Source organism: Stegostoma tigrinum, chromosome 4 (genome assembly GCF_030684315.1).
Source record: "Stegostoma tigrinum isolate sSteTig4 chromosome 4, sSteTig4.hap1, whole genome shotgun sequence".
Lineage (NCBI taxonomy): Eukaryota > Metazoa > Chordata > Chondrichthyes > Orectolobiformes > Stegostomatidae > Stegostoma > Stegostoma tigrinum.
Window position 1 is genome coordinate 64,040,949 of NC_081357.1, and position 25,287 is coordinate 64,066,235.

Consider the following 25,287-nt stretch of genomic DNA (forward strand, 5'->3'; position numbering starts at 1 on the left):
GGTTCCCTGAAACTTTCAGAGGAGGTCATCGCAAGCCGTGACGTCACGAGTCAGGTGACTCAAAACTTTTTTTGAGCTAAAAGCCCTTTAAATCGGGCAGCGGACAGTGTACAGGCTAGAGACAGGTTACTCTTTCACCTAGAAGCGGTGCAACATTCAGCCGATTAGTTTTACTGCTCCCGAGCTGAACAATTCGAAGCCTCGTCCACATTTTCTTCCGACACTTTGTTGGGTAAGTTGCACAGCTTGCTTCTCACTGCATCTGTCTCAGAGAGAGAGAGAGAGAGAGAAAACCAAGTTTCCGAGAGTTCACATTCACTTTTCGGCTGGTGAAAGTAACTCTCTTCCACCGTATCGTGCGTTTTAAAGTGATGTTGTTCTTTCGAGGGATTAATAGTTTCAAAACTGCCCTGCACTGTTGATCTTAAAGGATTGTTCGGGAACATTTAAGAGATGAATGGAATACACTCCAACTGTTTTAGATCCCACATGCAGAGGAATATATAATCACTAATTTTCCAAAGACTTGAATTTACAAAACTTGCCCAGAATCTAACTTGTCCCAGCGTTCAAGAGCAGGAAAAAGAAACGGATATTACTGTTCATTAACTAATTCCTCTTTACCTTCAAACATTTAGCCTGATCTAGCCGCATCTTTTACGTGCACTGATTTCTTAAAGTCACTATGAGTTGGAGTAAGTTCTAGGCGATGTTAAAAACGCGGCTTTTTCGACTTAAACCTTACGTTTTCCGTCCAAAGTGACCAACCGTCTTCGAGGTTAGTTTAGAAATATTAGCTAGCAGTCTTATTCACACAACCAGCCCCACGTCCCCGTGCTTCCTACCTCTTGGGGTGGGGGGAAGCAAAGTTCGGAGAGATGAAGTGTACTGTTGAGCAGTTGAGCTGAAGTGAAGAGAAACTTCTCCGGGTTCCCGTTGGCAGGTGCCCTTGTCCAGTGAAGCATATACCTTCAGACAGGACAGAGTTTGTGATGTAGCGTCCCTGGACCCCCCCCCCCCCCCCCGCCCCAGGACAGGAGACCCGCGTAAAGCCCTACACCCGTTGCCCCAGCCATGCATGGTAACGTACATAGGCTAGTTAACAGAATTGGCGTATTTTGTGGCGCTGTGGTACAGTCTAAGGACCAAATTTGACTCAGAAACCAACTTTGCAACAACTTATACAACTTTTAAAGCAATGGAAAAACCCAGTGCAATTCCCGGGAGCTATATAAAGGGAGGTGACCCGGGTTCCAAGTCTCACCATCCTACAGAGAGGCGTATAGCACCATCCCTGAACAGGTCGATTGGGAAATTATCTACGTCCAGTCAAGCAAATATGTGTGTTACTTGTGAGTTTGTGGAATCCTAATTACATTAATACGATCGCAAACAACAGACTACTTTTCTAGTTACCTGTGTGATTAACAGTTGTATTATCTACCATTCAGTATACGGATAAGGGCACGTTAATGACTATCACGTTAGAATCGAGCCAGCGCAAATTTCATTTTAGATCCATTACAGAGTGAAACGGCTGGGAATCAAGGACTGAGAGGGATTTTACCCATCACTAGATGCAAATTGTAAAACTTAGCAATGAAGTTGGAGAAAAGATACATCAGTTAAGCACGCATTTTGATATGAAGTCAAATATGCCACCCCTTTTAAAAAGAAGTGCCCATGTACAGTGCGGAGCTGGACGAACACAGCAGATCAGGCAGCGCTGGAGAAGCGAGAAAGTCTAAGTCAGATGAGGAGTCCCAATCCGAAACATTGACTTTTCTGCTCCTCTGAAGCTGCCTGACCTGCTGTGTTCCTCCAGCTCCGCACTGTATCGACTCTGAATCCATCATCTCCTTTAAAAAAAATTACATCTCTTTTGGAGAACGGTTCATGAAAGAAGCCAAAAATGACTTTAAGAAGGATCGTGTTCACCGAAATGCTCTAGAAATGACACACTCTGTACATGATGAGGTGGCTTGTTCGCGAAAGGTGGTTTTGAATAAACCTGAAGCAATATTTAGTTCAGACATCACAGACTGCAAACTCCGGAGCAGGAGAAATCACCGAGTTACAAGTTCAAACGAAAAGTTTCCAATGAATGTAGACATCAAAATAAAACAACTCTTCAAACTCTATGCTGCTTTGATTTCTTTTTCCCAAGGACTAGATTGTCTCCTAAAATATAAAATTTGGCTTAGAAACCAACTTCACAGCAATTTGTATAGCTTTTCAACACAATAGAAATACTCAGTGCAACTCACGGAGCTTTGTAAAAAAAACACGAAACGTGACACCAAGTCACATAAAGAGATGCTTTGTGAAAGAAGTTACTTTTAAGAAGCACCTTTCCTCTTGTAAAGTGTAGAGGTGAAGGGTGGGTATTCGAAATTTAGGGATTAAATAGAGAAAAGCACAGCCACTTATGATGGGACAATTAAGGAAGGGGTATACAAAAGGTGAGATCTAAAGGAGTGCAGATATCTTGATGGATTCTTCGACTAGGGACCATTGAAGCAACAGGAAAGAGTGAGAGTATGGAGGGATATGAAACTAAGGGGTGAACATCTTAAAATGAAGATGTTGTTTGACTGGGTGCCAATGTGGTACAGTGAGCACAGAGGTAATAGGGAAATGAACCTTGGGAGATCAGCCAAGGGTACATTAAGATTATTAAATTCAGACATAACACAACTGAGGGCTCCAGCAGCAGATGAACTGCCATGGATGAAGTTGGGTGATTTTACAGCAGTGGGAAAAGATAATCTTCAAATTGCCATAATAAGGTAGAATCTCATATCAGGATCAAATCTGATGCTAACACTGTGAACATATTGGCTTAATCCCAGACTGTTGCTATCATTACCAGGGAAAGGGATAGAGTCAGTTGTTAGGGTATAAAGTTTGCAGAGGGGATTAAAAACAACTTTTAGTCTTCCCAGTTTTTAATTAGAGGAAACCCTCTGCTCATTACAGCTAATGTTAAGCAGTCTTATAATATAGCAACAATGCAGGGGCTAGAGAGAGGTGGCAGAGCTGGATTTCAACAGTGTACATGTGAAAATTAACACTGCCATTGGATGAAGTTGTTTTGGGAAAGCAATTAGATGAGGGCTAAAACATAGACAAGGATAAATTCCTGGGGGACACTTAAACCAATTGACATTCTGGAATTGACCAGACAGCAGGTTATTATCATGTTTAACATTGGGTAGTGTGACACGATTAATTAATGATCTCAGAGTAAATGCACCCCCAGGTAGCAGCAACCACAATAAGATTGAATTTTACATTCAGTTAGATTGGAAGACTCATATTTTAAGACTGAATAAAAGCAACAATACAAGCATGGAAACTGAGCTAGTTGAAGTTGACTAGGGGCTGGGGACAGATCAATAGAGATATGGTGGCAGACATTTATGGGGGTATTACAGAATATTCAGAATAAATATGTTCCAACTAAACAGTCTAATGGAAGGACCCACTGTCAATGGTTAACTAAATAAGTTAGCATAACAAAACTTATGGAAAATGCATATGAGTTCAGAAGTATGAATGACAGATTAAATGACTGGTCAGAATATTAACAACAGCAGGGAATGACTGAAAGGTTGATTGGGAATAAGAAATTAGTGTATGAAAGGAAGCAAGCTGGAATGTGAAAACAGATAGCAAGAATTTCTATTTGAAAAGGGGGGGGGAAAGTAAGTAAATTGAGCCCTATCCTCTAGAGGCTGGTGAAAATAAGGAGTACGTAGTAAATAATAAGAAAATGGCGGGTGAAATGAGCAAATATTTTGCTTCTATCTTCACCTTGGAAGATATAATAAACATTGCAAATCACGATGTGGAAAGGTGTGAAGAATTCAATGAAATTATAAACACAAGGGAAGAGTTACCAAGCAAACTAATGGAATTGTATGCTGACAAGACTTGAGGTCCAGGTGGACAACATCCTAGGGTCTTAAAAGATGTGGCTAATAAGCTAGTAGATGCATTGATGTTAGTTTTCCAAACAGTTAGATTTTGGAAAGATTCGATCAGACAGGAAAGTAGCAAACTTAATCCCCTTGTTCAAGGAGGGAAGAAGGCAGTAAACAGGAAATTATAGGCATTTTATGCCATTTGTCATGGGGAATGTATTAGAATTGAATACTGAAGAGGTTATGGCTGAATACTTAAACAAACAATGTGAACAGGACAAGTAAGCACGGTTTTGGCAAAGGGAAATCATGTTTAACCAATTTATAGGAGTTATTTGAAATAGTAACATGCATTATGGATAATAAAAGGAAACCTGTAGGCTATTACATTTGTTTTTCCAAAAGGAATTTGATAAGATGCTGCATCAAAATAAAAGCTCATGTTGTACAGGGTAACATAATGGGGTGGATAGGAGATTGTTTTCTGTCAGTGAACCAAAGTACGTATAAATGAGTTTTTACAATATTGGCAGGAGATGATGAGTGGAATCCAGCAAGGGTGTGTGCTGGGACTCAACGTTCACAGTTTACGTCAATGGCTTAGAGGAGGGGAATGCAGTCATGGTAACTAAACTCACAGACAACACCGAGCCAGGGAGAAAGCTATGTTGTGGAGAAGACATGAGGGTGTTGCAGGCAGGTATAGATAGGTTGAATGAGTGGGTTAAAAAAAAGGCAAATGGACTATAATATTGGATGATGTGAATTTTTTTCACTTTCATCGGAAGAATAAAACAGTAGAATTTCCAGGTACAAAGGGATTTAGGTGCTCTGATGCTTCTGTTCACAAAACCTTAGCATGTAAGTACAGCATATATCAAGAGGGCTAATGAGATGCTATCCTGCATTTTGCAATGAATTGTATAGAAGGAAAGTGATGTCAAGCTTCAGTTGTACAAGACATTAGTGAGAACACATCTGGCATCCTGTGAGATATTTTGGTCTCTGTATTTGATGAAGTATGTAAATACATTGGAGTCAGGTCAAAGAAGGTTTGCTACTTTGATTTAAAACAAAGAACTACAGATGCTGGATATCTGAACTGAAAATAGAAAGTGCCGAGAGACTCAGCAAAGCTGGCAACCATCTGTGGAGAGAAAAAAATAGAGTTAATATTTCAGGTCTAGTGACCCTTCATTGGAACTTTTGAACTCAGAACATTAGCTGTGTTCTTCTGTCCATTGCTAGACCTGTTAAGTTACTCCAACACTTTCTAATTTTGTTGCTACCTTGATACATGGATTGGCTAATTTGTCTTATGAGGATAGACTAGACTTGTTCCTACTTGAGTTTAGAAGGGTGAGAGTGAATTGATTTAAGTGTGTAAGATCCATGATGGTTTCAACAATTTTGAACATGGAAAAATGGTTTCCTCTTTGCATCAACCCCTAACTAGGGAACACCGTGTTAAAATTAGGGATCATCTTTTGAGAGGTGAAGAGGAGCTTTTTCTAACAGTTTTACACAACTTTGGAACTTTCTGCTCCAGAAGACAATGCAGGTAGGGGCCATTAAATATTTTAAAGGCAGAAGTAGATTAAATCATTTGAGGCAGGGTTTCAAGGTTATCAGAAGTAGTTGAGAATGGGGAATTTGAATCAGTCATGATCTTATTGAGTGTTGGAGCAGATTCAAAGGGCCAAGGATTTGCCATCCTGGTTCTGTATTTCCATTTCCCCAAATCTAAAGCTCTGATTCACTGCTTTAAAGCTTTAAGATTGCATTGGATATATGACAAGCTTCCTAACTTACCAAATTAAAGACCAATCAGTGTTACGTTTTATGATCTTTTCTGTCAAGGTTCTCGTTATAGAATACTCAAAATATTTTGTTGTCAGAATGTGAAAGTACAATATAATGAATTACCAAGCCATATTTAAACTTACGTCCATGTATTAAATATACAAAGTCTTTACTTAAGAAAAAATGCAATTAAGTTATGGGGAGATGGTGAAGTGGTGGTAACATCACTGAACTACTAATCCAGAGCCCCAGGCTTAGTTTTGGAATATGAGTTCAAATCTCGTCATGACAGATGGTGAAACTTGAATTCAAAAAGGAATTAAAAGCTAGATTAAAGGTAACCGTGTAACTACTGTTGGTTGTTATAAAAACCCACCTGGTTCACTAATATTCTTGCTTGCTCTGGCCTACATGTGACTTCAGACCCACAGCAATTTAGTTGACTCTTAATGGTCTGCCTGAAATGACTTTTCAAACCACTCAATTTCAGGGCAGTTAGGGAAGCCCAATAAATATTAGCCTAGCCAGCGATACTGATGTCCCATGAGTAAATTTAAAACAAAGACATATTGTCTGTCATGTCAAGCCCTGTCAAATTAACCTCAGACTTTCTGTGATGTTTCCACTTTTTTAACCATCTAGCATTAAACAAAATGTAATTCTTTTGGTCATAAATGCTATGCATAAATCATATTTAAGATGTGACTCCTGCAATGAAGAACATGAAGCAGCTGTCCTCCCTCACAATAATTATCTTGGATCAGAACATTATATTTGCACCAAATGACTTGTAGTTATGAACTTCAATGAAGCTCACATTTATCGTTTGGAAGTATGCCAGTTAGGAATGTATGTGGCAATCATGATTTCTTAAACTACATAGAACATAGAACATTACAGTACAGTACAGGCCCTTCGGCCCTCGATGTTGTGCCGACTTGTCATACCGATCTGAAGCCCATCTAACCTACACTATTCCATGTACCTCCATATGCTTGTCAAATGACGACTTAAATGTAATTAAAGTTGGTGAATCTACTACCGTTGCAGGCAAAGCGTTCCATTCCCTTACTACTCTCTGAGTAAAGAAACTACCTCTGACATCTGTCCTATATCTTTCACCCCTCAATTTAAAGATATGCCCCCTCATTCTCGCCGTCACCATCCTAGGAAAAAGGCTCTCCCTATCCACCCTATCTAACCCTCTGATTATTTTATATGTTTCAATTAAGTCACCTCTCAACCTTCTTCTCTCTAACGAAAACAGCCTCAAGTCCCTCAGCCTTTCCTCATAAGACCTTCCCTCCATACCAGGCAACATCCTAGTAAATCTCCTCTGCACCCTTTCCAAAGCTTCCACACCCTTCTTATAATGCGGTGACCAGAACTGTATGCAATACTCCAAGTGCGGCCGCACCAGAGTTTTGTACAGCTGCAACATAACCTCTTGGTTCCGGAACTCGATCCCTCTATTAATAAAAGCTAAAACACTGTATGCCTTCTTAACAGCCCCATCAACCTGGGTGGCAACTTTCAAGGATCTGTGTACATGGACACCGAGATCTCTCTGCTCACCTACACTACTAAGAATCTTACCATTAGCCCTGTACTTTGCCTTCCGGTTACTCCTACCAAAGTGCATAAACTCAAATAGATTGCAGAGAAAAAGAGGCATTTTGACCAAACTTATCATGTTAACCCCACAAAAACAGATAGAAGCATCCTGAATTTCAAAGCAAACATCAATTTGCACTGCATGAGAAATAGTGTGTGGATTTCTGGACACGTGGCCTCTGATTGGTTGTGGCATTGTCAGGGAGAATGCACGAAGGAACAGTCTTTTCTAAACTTTTACTTAAATTCAAAAAAATCTAGTCAACTTTGGTTAGTTGAGAATCACCATTGGAAATGCACTAGGGAACAATATAGCTCAAGCTTCTGCTTCATTGAGAAAGTGCTAACAGGAGGCAAACTTCTTTTGCCTGGAAGTGTCAGGCTTAATGTATGAATATATGTAGCTTGTAGCAAGCATAAGTGAGTTACAATGCAAAGTCAACTGATAACCTTGATTGCAGTGTAATTATCGGTGCAGCTGCACACATGTGGCCAAATTGCAGAAGTAAACATAATGTTGGATACTCTGTTTCTAGTTTTCAAACACCAATCGGTTGTGTCCAGTCAGTACTGTGTTGTGAACAACCAGAGGGATGTCTCGTTTGATATGATCCACTAATTGGCATGCATAGCCTATATTCATGGCATCAGGGTGACACTGAAATTCATTTACCACAATCCTCATACACTTAGTAGGCAGAATTTGGCTTAATGGTGTATCCTATTGATAGGGAATATTATTCATGTTGTTACGTTGTAACTGTAGCATGAAATGGCTAGCTTCACGTGTTGCTCAAATGTTTGAGACACCTTATCCCTCCATGGCAGTATGAGGTAGAATGGGCATTTTTCAGGACTGTAAGTGGTGGCTTTAGGCATGGTCCCACGTTTGTATGATTTACAGTGAGTGATCTGATCTGGGTTTTCAAATTGAACCTGCCCAGAGAACAAATGGCCTAGGATTTATTTAGGAGATTGCCAGTATGGCCAAATGTATGTGGAGCTGTAGGAATCCCAACGTGTAAACTGATTAGTGAAGACTCACAGTTGACACCCATTAGCAGATTTCTTAACTACCACACTGAGGAGAGCGCGAGTTTGTTCGACTGCTTCAATTCAATGGTGAATTTGCATGTTGGATTGATCCAGTTAACTTATGTAAGGAAATTCTTACATACAACTGCACGTTTCAATATAGCAAATGTCTGCATGTCAGAAATGTACGAAGTGTAGGAGGTTGGTATCATTCCATTGAAACACATATCCCATGATTGCTGATGAAAATGTTTAAGAGACCTGGGCCTAGTGGGAATAAAGTGTATATGAGTGAATATGGTGTTGGTAAAGCTGAACTTAACTGTGCGAATTGCCAAGTTCAGTGCACGTAGAATCAATGATAATGTTGAATGAGCACGTGGTCACAGGATTACCTTTGATATGCATGTCCTGATTCCTTTTTGTGAAGTTGAAGGAATCCTTCACCAGGTATGTGGAAAAATCGATCAGAACATTGGCAATTTACACAAGTATTCATTTTATGAGGGCACAGATTTGATAGGCCAAAAATAGACATCACTTTTATATCCTAGGCAGCCCATATGTGCGTATGTGAATGCAGTGAACTTCAGGTTGAATCCTATTATATATGACACAGGCGGTTTGTACTTTTGCACAAGTTTAGTTGATGTATTTTTAACGGCGTTTCAATTCATTAAATTCTTTTGAAGTTCAGTAACTTTTGGGACCAGGAGGACAGCCATTTTGCACAAAGAAAGATTCTGCATGCACCAATGAGAATATGGGAATACATTGGTAGGGATAGAAAACTGGTGGTCATGGATTTGACATTTTCTTATAGCCACTAATAATTTGGCAGCTGATTTGTGACCACTGATTTTCCACCCTTTCAATGTTGAAAATTACCCCTAAATCTGTGTGAAGGATGTTAGCTGAGAAATAGTGTTGATTAGTTCACTCAGAAAGCTCCATCTCCTCTTTTGCCATGCTTCATCTTTACCTTCACCTGAAAGGTAAGATAATCTTGGTGTATTTGCTTATCTGAATGAAACACATACCTATGCCCATGCAGAACACACTGTTGACTGAAGTGTCAACTTTCTACATTCTCCAGAACCATCTTATAATTCAGTGTGTTAACAGAGTGTTACATCAAGCAGTCAAAATTTGAGAATCAGTTCAATTTATGCATTGATTTGAATATCCATACCTTAATTGGACTAATATGGATTGAAAATTACAATGAAATAAGCAGCATTACTTATTTGACGTGAAAATTCCACAACATTATATGTGAGGAGCAATATTAATATTTAACTGACAAGTACTTGTATTCATTAAACACCCTTAATCTTGTCACTTGTTCCTTACAGTTTGTTTTTGTAACCATTACCATATATTATGCCCATACAAGATCTGATTAACATAACATGTGTCGATTAAATTCTTGTGATTATCTCAAAATTGCTATTTTTCTCTAGTCTTGACAGAAAATAAACTTGTTACAAATTTAAAATATCCGCTCATACCCTTTTCCAACTGATATATTTGAAAGGCATAACCAAGTTGTTATGCGCATAAATTTCTTAAAAAATTTATTTTATGCTTTCTGTTTTCATTGCTCCTCTCTTCACATGTTGAGCTTCTTCTGTAGTGCATCGGAATGCTTAATAAGTTAGTCCAGACGGTGTTTGGCAGCAGGTTATTTGTTTCTAGGAGGAGAAGAAACATGTCACACTCTCTCCCCAGCCTTATAAACGAATGCTTTTCTAGCTGAGGTCACTCAAAATTAAAAACTTTGCCAGATGATTAAATTAATTTCCTCTTGAAGCATTGACATTAAATACAGTCACCCTACTGCCTTCCAGCAGGCAGTTGAGCTATTTTTGTAATCAACCTGTTAGATTCATGGCGTCATAGAGCTGTACAGCACGGAAACAGATCCTTTTGTCCAACTAGCCCACACCGACTAGATATTCTAAAGTAATCTAAGCCCATTTGCCACCATTTGGCTCATATCCCTCTAAACCCTTCCTTTTCATATTGCCCATCCAGGTGCCTTTTAAATGTTGTAATTGTACCAGCCACCACCACTTCTCCTGGCAGTTCATTTCACACACACACCACCCTATCCATGCAAATGTTGCCCTTAGGACCCCTTTAAATCCTTCACCTCTTGCCTCAAACCTATGCTGTCTAATATTGGACTCCGCTATCCTGGAAAAAAAAGTCCTTGGCTATTTATTCTATCTGTGCCCTTGTGATTTTGTAAATTCCTATAAGGTTACCCCTCTGCCTCCAATGCTCTGGGGAAAATAGCCCCAGCCTATTCAACCTCTTCTTATAGATCAAATCCTCCAACTCTGGCAACATCCTTGTAAATCTTTTCTGAAATCTTTCAAGTTTCACAACATCCTATCTATAGCAGGGAAACCAGAACTGAATGCAATATTCCAAAAGTAGCCTAACCAATGTCCTGTACAGCTGCAACATGACCTCCCAACTACAACACTCAATGCACTGACCAGTAAGGGAATGTGTACCAAATGCCTTCTTTACTACCCTGTCTACCTTCGACTCTACTTTCAAGAAATATTATTTCACATGTACAGAGCAGTGGGATTAGAACCCAAGCTGCCCTACCATTGCACCACATGAGGACCTCCCGACAGACAGTTGAACTGTTTTTCTAATCAGACTTATTACACATCTCTGGAGCAGGTTGCACTTGAACCTGGGCCTCCTTGGTCTATGACAGGGTCACAACTAATATTGTACAGATATCAGCTGACTCAATCAGCAGGTGCAGTAGAACCTAAGACCTTTCCTATTCATGTAGATCAACTATACTTGAGCCTGGTGAGGTGATGGACCAGAAAAACAGTTAGTTTATTTTGCTTCATGTGCAAAAATGCTATTTAATACTTAACATCCTTAATCCATAGACTGTTTTTTTAAAAAATAACAAATGTTAAGAATAGTAGTAGGATATTATTATAATTAGTAATCTATTATTACATGACAGAAATTGCTGATTGTGAAAAATTTCAACTACCGATCTGTTTCGCAGTACCATTTTTCCCCCCTGCATTCTTAAGTTTTCTGAGTTTCTTTTTATTTTTTTCCTGGGATATGGAAATTGCTGTCAAGGGCAGTAATTATTCTACATCTCCAATTATGTTTTGGTAAAGACACCACAGTTCTTCTCTCTCCTGAGAAAGAGAGAGAACAAGAGAGCGAGAGAGAGAGAAACAATTGTGGTGAGTTTAACCTGAGGATCATTATGCCTCCTGCAAGGGGCAAGGTTGAGAAGGTGGGCCCTTCATGCCTCAACCAGTATGGGAAGTGAATCCATGCTGCTAGTGTCACTGTGTACCGCAAATTGGCTATACAGCTAACTGACTCCATATTACATTTTACTTAGATTAAAGAACTTCTGCTGAACTTCTGCAGTTGATGTCGTATAAGAGTACCCGGAGCGATATCAGGGAAGGTGTTCCAGCAATTTTGACTCCGCCACAGTGAATAAATGGAAATATAGTTCCAAATCAGACTAATAAGTGGCTTGGGGGAGAATTTGTCAGTTATTGACATTCTCAAGCATTTTCTGGCTTTGTTCTTTCAGAAGTTAAAGATTTGGGGTCTGGAAGTTGTTGATAAGAAAGCTTTGAATTGCTTCAGTCCATTTTGTAGATGGTACACCTTCTGCTACTGTGAGTCAGTGTGGGAGAGAATGAATGTTGGAAGTCGATGGGGTGCCACTCAAGCAACCTGCTCTGCCTTGGATCGTGTTGAGGCCCTTGATTGTTATTCTTGCCATTTATCAAAGAAGTCGGAGGTATTCCTGACTTGTGCCTTGTAGGTGGTGGACAAGGAGGGAAGTTATTTCTTAGCCTTAGATCTACTCTTACAAATGTAATATTTATATGGCTGGTTCAATTCTCCTGAATGTTAACCACAGGAATGCCAAGTTCTGAGGTGGTAGTACCATTGAATGTCAAAGGGAGGTGATTAAAATTTTCAACAATAGCAAAACACTGTGGATGAACTTGTTCTCTCATGGAGTAATTTTTCCATTAACTTGTCCTACTTCCTTCAAATACAAGATATAGCTGTACGCACCTGCATAGTCCTTTGTTATACTTACCTTTTTTACAGGATCTGTCTCAAACTAGTAAAATTTTGCTTCTAATTTGTACCGTCCTCTTACCTTCCACCTGGTTAAGCTCAGGCTCTTCCCTTCAGTTCTTGACTTCTCTAGCTCCAAATCTGGGCTTAGGCAATGTACTAATATCTGTTACAAACCTACCGACTCCCACAGCTACCTTGACTACAGTTAAGATCATAAGAGCATAGGGTGTAGGAGCAGCAGTAGGCCTTTTGGCCATCAAGTTTCTGCCATTTAATTAGATTGTGTCTGAATTAATAACCCTCAACTTGGCTTTCCTCCTTTACCCCCATAAACGTTGATTCACTTATTGATTAAAAATCTGCCCATTTCAAACTTGAATATATATTATGACCCAGCCCTCACAGCTGTCTGCTGTAAATAAAATTCCAAAGATTCCCTACCTTTCAATATTTCTCATACCTTGCTTACCGTAAGGATTCCATTCTATCTTCTTTTCTTCAGTTTGTTTGACTCTTTGCATCTGTTCCAATGATGCTGCTTTCCGCAATGGTTCTTTGGACGTTACCCATTTTCCTCGACCGTGAACTACCCACAACTGTGCTGGCCAGAGACCTTAGTCATGTCTGACCCATTTCCCACACTTCTACTCATGCCTCTGCCCTTCCCTCCAGAACTACAATAGAGTTCTGCTTGTCAGTGCTTTCCAACTCTCAAACCTCTGTAGTCAAAGGATCACCCATGCATTACTTCTGTCACTTCCAGCATGACTCCAACACCAGATATGTTTTTTCTTCCTCCCTGTTGGAATTCCCAAGGGACTATTCACTCCCTAAAACTGAATCCTGTATCACTTACAGTATCCCACCTCCCCCATGCCCACCCCACCATTCCAACTGCAATCACAGGAGGTGTAATGCTTTACCTTTTATCTCTTCCCTCTTCACAGTCCACAGCCAACTACACTCCTTTCAAGTTAACAGAAATTAATTTATACTTCAACCTGGTCCACTGTATTTGTTCCTCATAATGCAGTCTTGTCTATATCGAGGAGGTCAAATGCAAACTGAAAGACGTCTTTGTGAGGCGTTCTAGAAGCATGAACGTGACCTTCTGCTAATGTTTCCATTTAATACACTATCTTGCTCTGGCATTCTCATTTTTTTTCCCCCTTGATCTGCTGCAGTATTTCAGGGAAGCCAACAAAAGCAGAAGGAACAGCAGATAGTAGGAAATGCAGACGCTAGAGATTCTGAGATAACAAAGTGTAGAGCTTGATGAACACAGCAGGAAGAAGGGTCTAGGCCTGAAACATCAACCTTCCTGCTGCTTGGTCTGCTGTGTTCTTCCAGCTCTACACCTTGCTATCTCAGAAGGGACAGCACCTAGTTTTCCCTATATGCACTTTACAGCCTTCAAGACTCAATATGGAGTTCAACAAATTCAGACCACAAACTCTGTCCCCTGTTCTATTCTCCAGTTTCCTTGGTTCTGTTTTTATCAGAACTGACTTGTATTATATAACCATCTACTAATAGCCCCTACTTTGGGCCTGTCCCCATTCTCTATAAACACCAGACCAACTTTGCTTTTGTCCTGTGACACCTGAAATCTCTGATTACCCTCACCTCAAACTCTCACCTGATCATCCCACTTCTTTCCCATTTGCTCCCCCCGACATTTTTTTCCCCTAAATCATGAAACCCATTGCTTTTTCACTTTGCTGTTCAGTTCTTAAAAAAACAGCTAATTTGGACTTGGTCTTACAAGAACTTTTGTGTTAGCCATAGATCCAACAAGAGGAGGGTATTTGCTTTGATTCCCACTGACTTGCATTTTGATAAAGCTCATTGATGGCACACTGTCAAATGCTGCTTTGAAATCAACAGAAACCACTCTTGCATTACTGCTCAAATTCAGTCCCATTTCTCCAATGGACTTAGGCATAATGATGTCCAAAACTTTGAAATCCCCTTGGAATGCAAATTGAGCATCAGTGAGGATCTTGCTAATGAAAAGCACAACTTGATGCCACTGTTGAGGATGTCATCCATCAGTGTTCTGATGTTTGTGAGTAAATTGAAAAAAAAGTTTGAGTGGTATTTGTCCTTTTTTTTAGTGGAAAAGAAATACCTGGGCAATTTTTCACACCATCATGTTGATGCCAGTGCTATGAATGTACTGGAACAGTTAGATCCATAGCATGGCTACTTCTGGAGCACAGGTCTTCAGAAGTGCAGCTGGGATGTTGTCAGAATCCTTTTCTGTATCTAGTTTGTCATCTGTTTTTTGATATTATATGGACTAAATTGAAATTGGTTGAAAACTGACATCTACTATGGTGGAAATATCATGAAGAGGCTTTAATGAATTAACCATACTGCACTTCTGGTTGAAGATGATTGCAAATCTTGCCTTTTGCAGTGATATGTTGAGCTCAACATCTTTGAAGATGGAGAGTATTTTGGAACCACTTCCTCTGGTTATTCACTTAAATGTTAATCACCATTCATGCCTGGATATGTCAGCCTTTCAGAGATTTATCTAATCCATTGGTTGTGGGATCACCTTAGCTATGCCCATAGTATGCAGCTTCCATTGTTTAACTTGTAAACAGCCCTGTGTTGTCAGTTTGACTAAAATAAAAGCAAAAAAAAACTGCAAATGCTGGAAATTTGAAACAAAAACAGAACACGGAACATACCTGATCATTTTCAGTCCTGAAGATGAGTTATACCAGGTTCAAAACATTAACTCTACCTGTCTCTCCACAGATGCTGCCAGACCTGCTAGGTTTCTCCATTTGTAGTTTCACTAGTTTGTTACTTAATTTTTAGTTAATGGCTGCTGCTGCTTCTGGCGTGAGCTCCTATGCTCCTTATTTGCTCTTTCAGCTCCTTGGCTCGATGGTAATGGTAGACTGGGGGATATGCTGGTTATACAGTTACAGATTGTCTTGGGACATAACTCTGCTGTTGTTGATGGCCTGCCAAATCTTATAGATGCTTAGTTTTGAGCTGCTAGATCTGTTCTACATCTGACCCATTTAGCTTACTGATAATGCACACAACATGATGGAAGGCATCCTCATAATGAAGATGGGCCTTTATCTCTGTAGGATTGGTAGTCATTTCATCTAATTCAGTTATATACTTGCAACAGGTTTGGATGAGATCAACCAGAGTTTTTCTTTCTCAAAGACAAAAATTGCGGTGAAACTCAGCAGGTTTGCAGCATCTGTGGAGATAGAAACAGAGTTAACAGTTCAGATCAAGTGACCTTCTTCAGACCTCATTTTGAAACGTTGACTTTGCGTTGATTGCCATCTCTAGAAGAATACCCAAATGAACAAGAAATAATGGGACTATTACAAAATTAAAAGACCACAAAATATAGCCTCAGGCCAGTCTAAACACCAAACTACAGACTATAAAATTTCTTCTTACTTCTTGTAGCCGTTAATTCTGCATGGGTTTCTGCATCATACCTGTGTATGCATGTGCACATGCACACACACACAGTAGTTAGTACATTGTTTATCTAGATTAGTTTGTCTGGTAATCCTAACCTCTTTGTTTATGAATCTCAAGAAAACCTATGTTTTGTTGGTCCTTTTATGATCATGGCACGTAAATAGTTAGGTAGTCATTAATTTGGCATATTATGCTTTGGAAAACAAACAAATATCATAGTCAAATTTGAAGAGGTAAAAAGGAGACATCCCAACACTCCATAATTCTATGAATGAAAATTGTTGTAGTTATTTCAAAATGTGTAGCATGGCGCTGTTGCCACTGGTTAGCCCATCCTGTTGCTGAGGCAGTACATACACAGAATGGGGATGAAGACCGTTACCTGTGAGGTATGATTTAATGAGTATGAATATGTCAGGTTGTTACTTGACTGGACTATGAGACAGCTCTCTCAGTTTTGGCACAAGTTCCCAGATGTTCGCGAGGAAGACTTTGCAGGGTTGACTGACGAGTGCACCTTTCTTTTTCTCAGTACCTGGTATGATGCTGCGTTTGTTGTTGGATTTTGTTCCTATTCAGTTTTTGTTTGTGACAGTTCAATATTACTGAGTGACTTAGCTAGGCCAGTTTAGAGAGGAGTTAAAAGACAGCCCAGGCCACGTACAGATTTGGCTTTCCTTTCCTGAAGGAAATTGTGATCTGTTCAATCTCAGAATCATAGAATTGTTGCGGAGCATCATGTCTACTCTGACCCTTTGAACATTTGAACTCTGTGCAAGGTTACAGGGAAAAGACTAGAGATACTCACTTTGTTCCTAATTAAATAGTCTTCCAGTTCCCTCCTGAATGCCTTAATTTAACCTGTCTTCACCACACTTTCAGACAATTAATTCCTTACTCTAACTGCTCACTGTGAATATATTTTTTTCTCACCTCACATATTGCTTTGTTTTTGGGAAAAACTGTGCCCCCAGTTTTCAATCTGTTTATAAATTAGGACATTTTCTCCCTATCCACTTTGTCCAGGCCCTTCATGATTTTGGAGACTTTTATCAAATCTCCTCCTTGCCTTCGCCTCTTCAAGGAAAACAGCCCCAAGTTCTTCAATCTCTCCTCATCGCTTTAGTGTCTCATCCTTTTCTGCGCTATTTCCAATGCATTCTTATCTTTCCTATAGTGTGGCGCCCATCACTATGCACAATATTCCAGCTAAAGTCTAAACAGTGTCTTATATAAATCAATAATAATCTCCTGCTCTTGTGCTCTATGTACCCCTATTTAGAAAGCATAGTATACTTTGTTACCACCTCTTGATATTTGCCCTATCACCTTTAATAACTTGTGTAGACATGCATCCATTCTCTCTGCTCCTTTAGAATAGTACCCTATGTTTTATTCATGCACATCTCCATATTGAGCTTCATCTGCCACCTATCCGACCACTCCACCATGTCAAAGTTCTTTTGATTGTTCTGCATTGTCCACAAGATTTACCGTACTTTTGAGTTTTCCATTATTCACACACCTTTGAGGTGTCTCCTGTGCACCAAGTTCTCGATTATTTATTTAAATCAGGACAAGCAAGAGTCTCAATGTCAACCCCTTGAGAACTCCTCTACAAATCTTTGTCCATCCTGAAAAGTGCCCAATAAACATTGATTTCTCTTTCTTATCACTCAGTTAATGTTGTATCCAGTTTGGTGCTGTCCCTGGCCTTTACCTCTCACATGTCAGTGTGACACTATATCAAATGCCTCCAGATACACCAGATCGCCAGCCCTTCCTTCATCAACCCTCTCTTTTACCTTTTCAAATAACTTCACATTAGTTAGACACAATTTTCCCTTAACAAATCCATGCTGACTCTTTTGAAGTAATCCTCATCTTTTCTGACTATTAATTCTACCCCAAATAATTATCTTTAGAAGTTTCCAGGCCATTAGAATTAAACTGACTGATTGTAATTGTAATTGTAATTGTTGGGCCAAATATTATAAGCATTACTGAACAAGAGCGCAATATTTATAAATCACCAATCCTCTGGTACCACCTCTGAATCAGGGACAATTGAAAGATTATTGCCAATGCTTCTACAGTTTCCTTCTCACTTCCTCCAATATCCTTGGATGCATGTCACCTGGTCCCAGATTCTTATCAACTTTAAATATTGACAGTGTATCCTATACATCACCCTTATTATTTTAAACCCTTCTAGTCATGCTGGCCCTTGCAGCATCCATTTCATAAAGACAGATGCAAAGTATTAAGTTAAGCCTGAGCTATGCTTCCTGCACCTGTGTGTGAAGTCTCCGTTTTGGCCCTAATTGGCCCCAGTCCTCCTTTAACAATGTCTTTACAATAGATATACTTACAGAAGACTTGGGATTTCCTTTTCTTACTTGCCAGTCTTTTTTCATTCTACCTCTGTGCTTCTTGTATTTGCTTCCTCACTTCTGAAACCTCTGTATTCAGCTTGGTTCTCAACTGTACTTTACTGTGTCTTAGACACACTTATTCTTTAATTTAAATTTAATCTACTTTGTCATCCAGGGAGCTTTGGAGCTGTCTGTCCTACCTTTCCCTTTAAGGGACTGCATATATTCTGTGCCAAATCACCTCATCTTTGAAGTCCATTGTTTAGCTATTTTTTTCCCACCAAACTTTGGTTCCAGCCTCACTGGATAACCGATGCTGCTTGGCCTGCTGTGTTCATCCAGCTTCACACTTTGTTATCTAGTATCATTACCGCTATGCTACTATCTTCTTAATTACACTTCTTCAGTGATATTCTAATTATTCTTCATCACCTTTCCTTTCTTAGACTTCAATTAATTCTGCTTATCTTATTTTCTGCAACTTCCAAAATGGCCCTCTGCGTTAGAAAACCTGTCTTCAAATTGCCTCAAACTCTCTTTGTAAGATTCGTTTCTGATCTGGTTTGTTAGCACTTTAGCAATTGTCAGGTTCAATTCTGGTATGTTTTCGTAATAAACTGGGAAAAGCTGCTGTATTCAAATTACTTTTTTCCATACCATGTTGCAAAACTTTGAACAAATGAATTGGGCATATTGAGCATTGTTGGAAAACATGATACCTGTTTGCACATGAGGTTGAGTCTGTTTATTGATCTGATGTTTAAAAAAAACTCTTTCATGGGTATTACTGCAAGGCCAGCCTTTGTTTCACATTTGTAGTTGTCCTTGAACTGAGTGCTTCATTGCACTATTTCAGAGGGTGTTTGAGAGTTAACCACATTGTTGTGGCTTGAAGTCACTTAGGCCAGACCAGGTAAGGATGACAGATTTTGTTTTCCTTAAAGGACACAAGTGAACTAGATGGATGTTAATGACATTTTGTGATAGTTTCTTGGTCACCATTACTGGGTTTAGTTTTCAATCCCACATTTATCAATTATCTGAATTTAAATTCCACTAGCTGTCATTGTGGGATTTGAACAAGTGACATTAGCATTTCATCACCATCCACCTTTCTCTCACAGGTAGTTTTGAACAAGTAATGAAGTTGTTGTGTAGAATAAAACAAGCAGTCTGAATGGAAGTATTTTGCAACCCCTTCTGCTTGCTTACAATGGAATAGCCACCAAAATCCATCATGGCAACATCAGCTTTTTACATCTTTAACCTGAAATGGCATGAATATGAAAAGTCATCAGAGTACTGCACCAGTTTATATTTGTCAGTTAACTAGGCATTAAATTCATCACCCCCATTTTTCAAAACACCATATGTATATTATCCTATTATTTTATTTCATTCTTAATTGATTTGACATATTGAAGCGTTTCAACTATTTGGAGTGTGTTGTGACTTCTAAACTTTTGTACCAGGCAAGAGATTTGATCTTAAAATACGAAAACCATTATCTTTAAAATACTGATTTACCCAATCCCTTATTATAACTGGTAACCACCACATTTGTACTTGGTGTATTAAGACAGCTTTGTACATAAAATATTTCTGGTGTTAAATGAAGTTTCTAAACATAGTGTGTTGAATAAAGAACAGTTAAGCCACAGAAAAAACAAAGAAACATAGAAGATAGGAGCAGAAGGAGGCCACTCGACCCTTTGAGCCTGCTCTGCCACTCTTCACGATCATGGCTGATTGTCCAACTCAATAGCTTAATCCTACTTTCTCCCTATAAGCTCACAGCTAAGAGTTTTATTAAAGGATGTACACAGAGTAAACTATGTTTTAAAATGAACAACTGTCAGAAACAAGTTTGCATTCTTCTGATACATTGTTGTTGTTTCTTTACAGCTAAGTTTAAAGCAGGATGGGTGACTGGAGTTTCCTGGCAAAAGTACTGACTAAAGCGCAGTCTTACTTGACTCCAGGAGGTAAACTATGGCTTTCCGTGCTCTTCATCTTTCGTGTTCTCGTCTTGGGCACTGCCGTGGAATCTGCCTGGGGAGATGAACAGTCTGCATTCAGCTGCAACACTCAGCAACCGGGTTGTGCGAACGTCTGCTATGACAAATCCTTCCCCATCTCCCACATTCGACTCTGGGTCCTTCAGATTATTTTTGTCTCAACACCCACTCTGGTGTACCTAATCCATGTCTTTATCGTCTCTCATAAAGAAAAAAGATTAACTAAGAAAGAAAAATATTTAAAGATACTCCAAGAAGAAGGTGAAGATGTCAGCCTTGCTTTGAAACAATTAGAACTAAAGAAAATCAAATATGGTGTGGAGGAGCAAGGCAAAATTAAAATTAAAGGATCTCTTATGCATACTTATGCAGTCAGTATTATCTTTAAAATAATTTTTGAAGTGACTTTCATTTTAATTCAGTGGTGCATTTACGGTTTCAGGTTCATGCTGGATACAATTTATGCTTGTGAGAGGTATCCATGCCCACACACAGTAGACTGCTTCCTCTCGCGACCCACTGAGAAGACTGTCTTTATCATATTCATGTTGGTGGTATCTGTTGGTTCAGCTGTGCTGAACTTGGTAGAGCTGTTCTACATTATCTTCAAAACATTAGCAGATCGTGTTAAGCAAAATAGCCACTTATTTCAGGGTTCTCAAAAAATGGGCGTGAATCCTCTCAAAGACTCATCCTCTTCAAAGTATGCCTATTATAATGGGTGCTCCCCACCAACTGCTCCCATGTCCCCTCCTGGATACAAGCTTGCTACTGGGGACAGGAATATGTCCTCCTGCAGAAGCTATAATAAGCAAGCTAATGAACAGAACTGGGCAAATTACAGCACCGAACAAAACAGGATTGGCCAGGCTGGTAGCACCATTTCCAACTCCCATGCACAGGCATTTGATTATCATGGTGAACATCCAACCATACAAAAGTCACCATCAATAACAGAGTTGCAGCCTGTTGGTCTCAGGGAACAGAGACCACCTAGTAGAACCAGCAGCCGAGGGAGTAGCAGGCCAAGACCAGATGACCTTGAGGTCTAGCCTGGTCTAAAATTTAAGACATTGCCTCATTTCTACAGTTATGAATAGATACATTATTTTTCTGGAAGTGCACTCCAGATGTTGGTACCAAGTAGTTAATGCATTATGCTCAATTTCAACTAATAATTCAGTGGCTCACCTTTTGTAGAAAACCATGCAAAGGCTCTTCTTTCTGAGGATATGCACTCCAGTAAAATAATTCATGAAAAGTCTGAAAAATTTATCAATTCTTACAGTAACAAAGTTTTGCTGATCTTACACATTTTTAACCACATTCTTGCATTTTGCCAAAGTATTCCTTCTAATCTTCATTTTCATTTGATATTTTTAAATATTATCTCAGCCCAGAAATAACATTCCAAGATACCATCCTGCACTTTTTTATGTTTTTCTCCATTCAGAACAAAATATCTCTTTCACAGTCTTGGTCTAATACAATGGAATCATTCAATTCTGGACATAAGTCAAGATTATGTTGTACAGTCCCATAAAAATCTGAAACCACAGCAACACTTTACCAATTCACATGTATCGAACTTCTCATTCTATATTTGCTATTATTTATCTAGTAAAACAGTTTTCAATGTATTTGCATATATTTCTTTTCTGTGTGAACATTTCATATTTTACCTAACATTGTGTCAAATCACAAATTTGACTGAACATTTTTCCCATGTTTTCCCAGTTTTGACTTCTTTTGTAAATAAAAATGTTTTCAGCTGAATAAAGTGGAACTTCATCAAATAAAAAAAAGTCAAATTTGTGAATCATTTTTAGGGGAATTTAAGTAATGTAAGATCTTTGTACAATTAGATCAAATCAATGTTTTACAGTCCTTTAACAAAATGATCAGTTATTTTCTATAAACCTCTTTATTTAATGGAGACCCCAATGGACAGTAAGTATAGAGCATTCTGGAATAATGTTGCATGGTGATGATTCTTAATTATTGTCATAATTTGACGCATTTGTCTGAGAATGCACCCTATCTGATGTGTATGTGTTCGTTTAAATATCTGTATAAATATGGGAAGTCAAATTCCATTGCTCAATCATATGATATGAATAATTTTATATCCGGGTAGGATACTTTTTTTTTGAGAACGGTAAGAATGATTGCTAATTTGTGCTAAGTCGTAGTAAAATTATCCTTGGTATGAATGAGATTTATTTTTAAAAATGCTGTGATAGTGATTGTAGTACTATTTAGTACTTTTTGAGGTGAAGTTATCAGTATTATGAAACCTATAATAAATGTGCTTTGTGCTGGACTAATATTTAGTCAACAAATAATAAAGGTATTCGCCAATATAGCGCCACAAAAATCAGCATTCACCAAACCATATTATTCTGATCTTGTAAATAGCTTATCCACTCAATCACATAAGCAGTTCTAAATCTACAGTTTTAAGGTTTGACTTGGTCATCATGAATTCAAGTTTTGTTTATTACTTTAGCTATAATGGCGTTTGCACTGAAACTTTATATTTGCTTCAAATGCACAATGACGCTGAAGAGGGTTACAAGTTGTCAAATAGTGTGCATGTAACTATTTATTTGGTGCAGAAGATTTATGCGTCTTTCCAATAACTGAACCAAATTACTTCAGAGTTCAAAAGTTAACCATTTTAAGTTGCATTTATTTTGTAAAGGCAAAAGCCTTTGTAAAGCCTTCAAGTTTTGAATAAGGAAGTGAGAAAGCTCATTAATTTGTGTTCAGTATGCCAGAGTGTGAAGTGAGAAAGCTCATTAATTTGTGTTCAGTATGCCAGAGTGTGAAGTGAGAAAGCTCATTAATTTGTGTTCAGTATGCCAGAGTGTGAAGTTGTTGCCTGACACCTCTTTTGGCTGTTAGGTGTATCTCTGCAGTGCAATCTTTAAGAGTCACCTGTGCTACTAGTAAGCATTTGTTGGTGGTTTAAAAATAAACTTGATGTTTATCCATAAAGAAAGGCACATGAAACAGTGATGTTCTCTTTCACCAGAACTGTTTATTGTAAAGTGCTAGTCAGTGTTTTCTAATTTCTTGTTTAACATTCCATGTTAAATCACTGACAAGCAATCCCTCTTGTACTGAGACTCATACAATTGATGTTACCATGCATGTGAGCAATCTGCTGTTCATTAAAACCTGATAACTTAAAACAATAAAGCGACATTTTCGTAAATGGCTCTTTGGTGATCTTGCTTCATGATATCAGTTGTAAGGAAGTCAAAAACCTTCAGGTATTTTACTGTGAGATTCACACCATGTTTTTTTCTGAATTCCTATTCATATGGTCCGCTTCCCTGATTTATGTTACTTTTTGTCTCTTGTATAAATGAATTCTGGTGTTTTAGTCAGAAAAGCATATTGCCAGCTCTTAAGGCCCATATTTTCCTCTGGGCATTTGAGGCAAAACATATTTTTGTATGCATTAAGAGTTATTTGTGAAGCATTATTCACAGGGATCCTCAAAGATTCTAAAGAATGGAAATCAAATAATAAAAAATGTCAAAGTAGGAAAATTGAACTTAGTGCTTGTCAATCCCTTTCATTTCCTCGTTACTGTAATTTTTTAAAAATTTGTGCAGATTATTCTTTTTATGAAATAAAAAATAATATAAATCCCAAACCAAAGAGGAAAACATCAAGCATTAGTAGCTAAGAGCTGATATGTAAAATTTCCTTCAGAATGATTTTGAGCAAATTTGTATTGGTTTTCATATTGATGTAGAAACATTGCATTTTCTTGAGATGGACTTGCAGCACAATAGATCTCAGTTATGTTTTATGTTGTCAAAGATTGATTCAAAGTTTAATGGTGCGATATCAATTAACTTTCATTTTAAAAATTACAATGTGCTATTAAGTTTAAATAGGTAGTCTACTGGCATTAGTTCTTCCTCTTTCATATACTTCAAAAATATAACACAAAAACATGTTTTATCGCCACCTGTTGCATATTTCAAACAAATAGTTAACTGGTTGATGACTTAACACTATTTGTGTTATCAATAATAGACTCTGAGGCATAGGATTGAATCATATAATCCCTATAGTACAGAAGCAGGCCATTTGTCCCATTGTGTATATACTGACAGTTGCTCAGGCAAATCCAATTCATTTTCTGATCAATGGTAACCACCAGGTTTAAAACAGTGGGGATTGTAATTAAAAGACCATCATCCATGGAAAGCTTACAAAAATCTGTTGCTTATCCTCAAATATTCTTAAGAGGCAGATACAGACTTCAAAGGCAAATGTGTCTTTTTCTAGTTGACACTCTAGCTTTCTTTGTTTTTGACACCCTAGTAGACAAAATTTCAACACCATGCAAGTACATTTTAAACAAAAGTCCTTTTTAGTCTTGTAGAAGTTTAAAAGTCATTAAATATTTAGTTTAACATAATTATTGGAATGATACCATACATTTTATCACTGTGCTGGGAGTGAAATTAATCCTGAATATTTATATTAGTAGACGAACACTACAATGAAAAGAGCAACACCTTTAAGAATGCTGTGAAACTGCCACTTTCTGGCAAGTAATCTCTTCATTTAAATAATTGGAAATTACTGTAGTCTTAAATTCTTCCCAGAAACCGGAGAGAAAGTCAGGAGATTACTTGCAGAAGACAGGTTTTGTATTGCTTATGTTTGGCGTTAATTAATTCAAACTCCAGGGGAAAGGCTTACTTCATTTTAAAAAGTGGGATGACTTAGATCTTCCATGCATGTTATAAACTTACACAGCACTGTTTCACAAATGATGAAGTTCCTGCTTCTGCTTCCAAATCATTTAAAATTTAGCAGACCGTAGTGGAACTCTACACTTGCTCGGACTGAACTTTCTCCAGGGCCAGGATCTGGGAATTTCATTTTGAGTTCAGCAGCCTA

The 25,287-nt window shown here is 38.4% G+C and overlaps 1 protein-coding gene across 1 annotated transcript; it reads left to right on the plus strand.

Moving 5' to 3' along the window:
- Positions 1-23,575, plus strand: gja1b (gap junction protein alpha 1b). Its single transcript, XM_048531183.2, has 2 exons — positions 1-232; positions 20,243-23,575. The coding sequence occupies exon 2, from the start codon at positions 20,259-20,261 to the stop codon at positions 21,405-21,407; it is 1,149 nt and encodes a 382-aa protein (XP_048387140.1). The 5' UTR covers positions 1-232; positions 20,243-20,258; the 3' UTR covers positions 21,408-23,575.
- Positions 23,576-25,287: the final 1,712 nt, after the last annotated feature.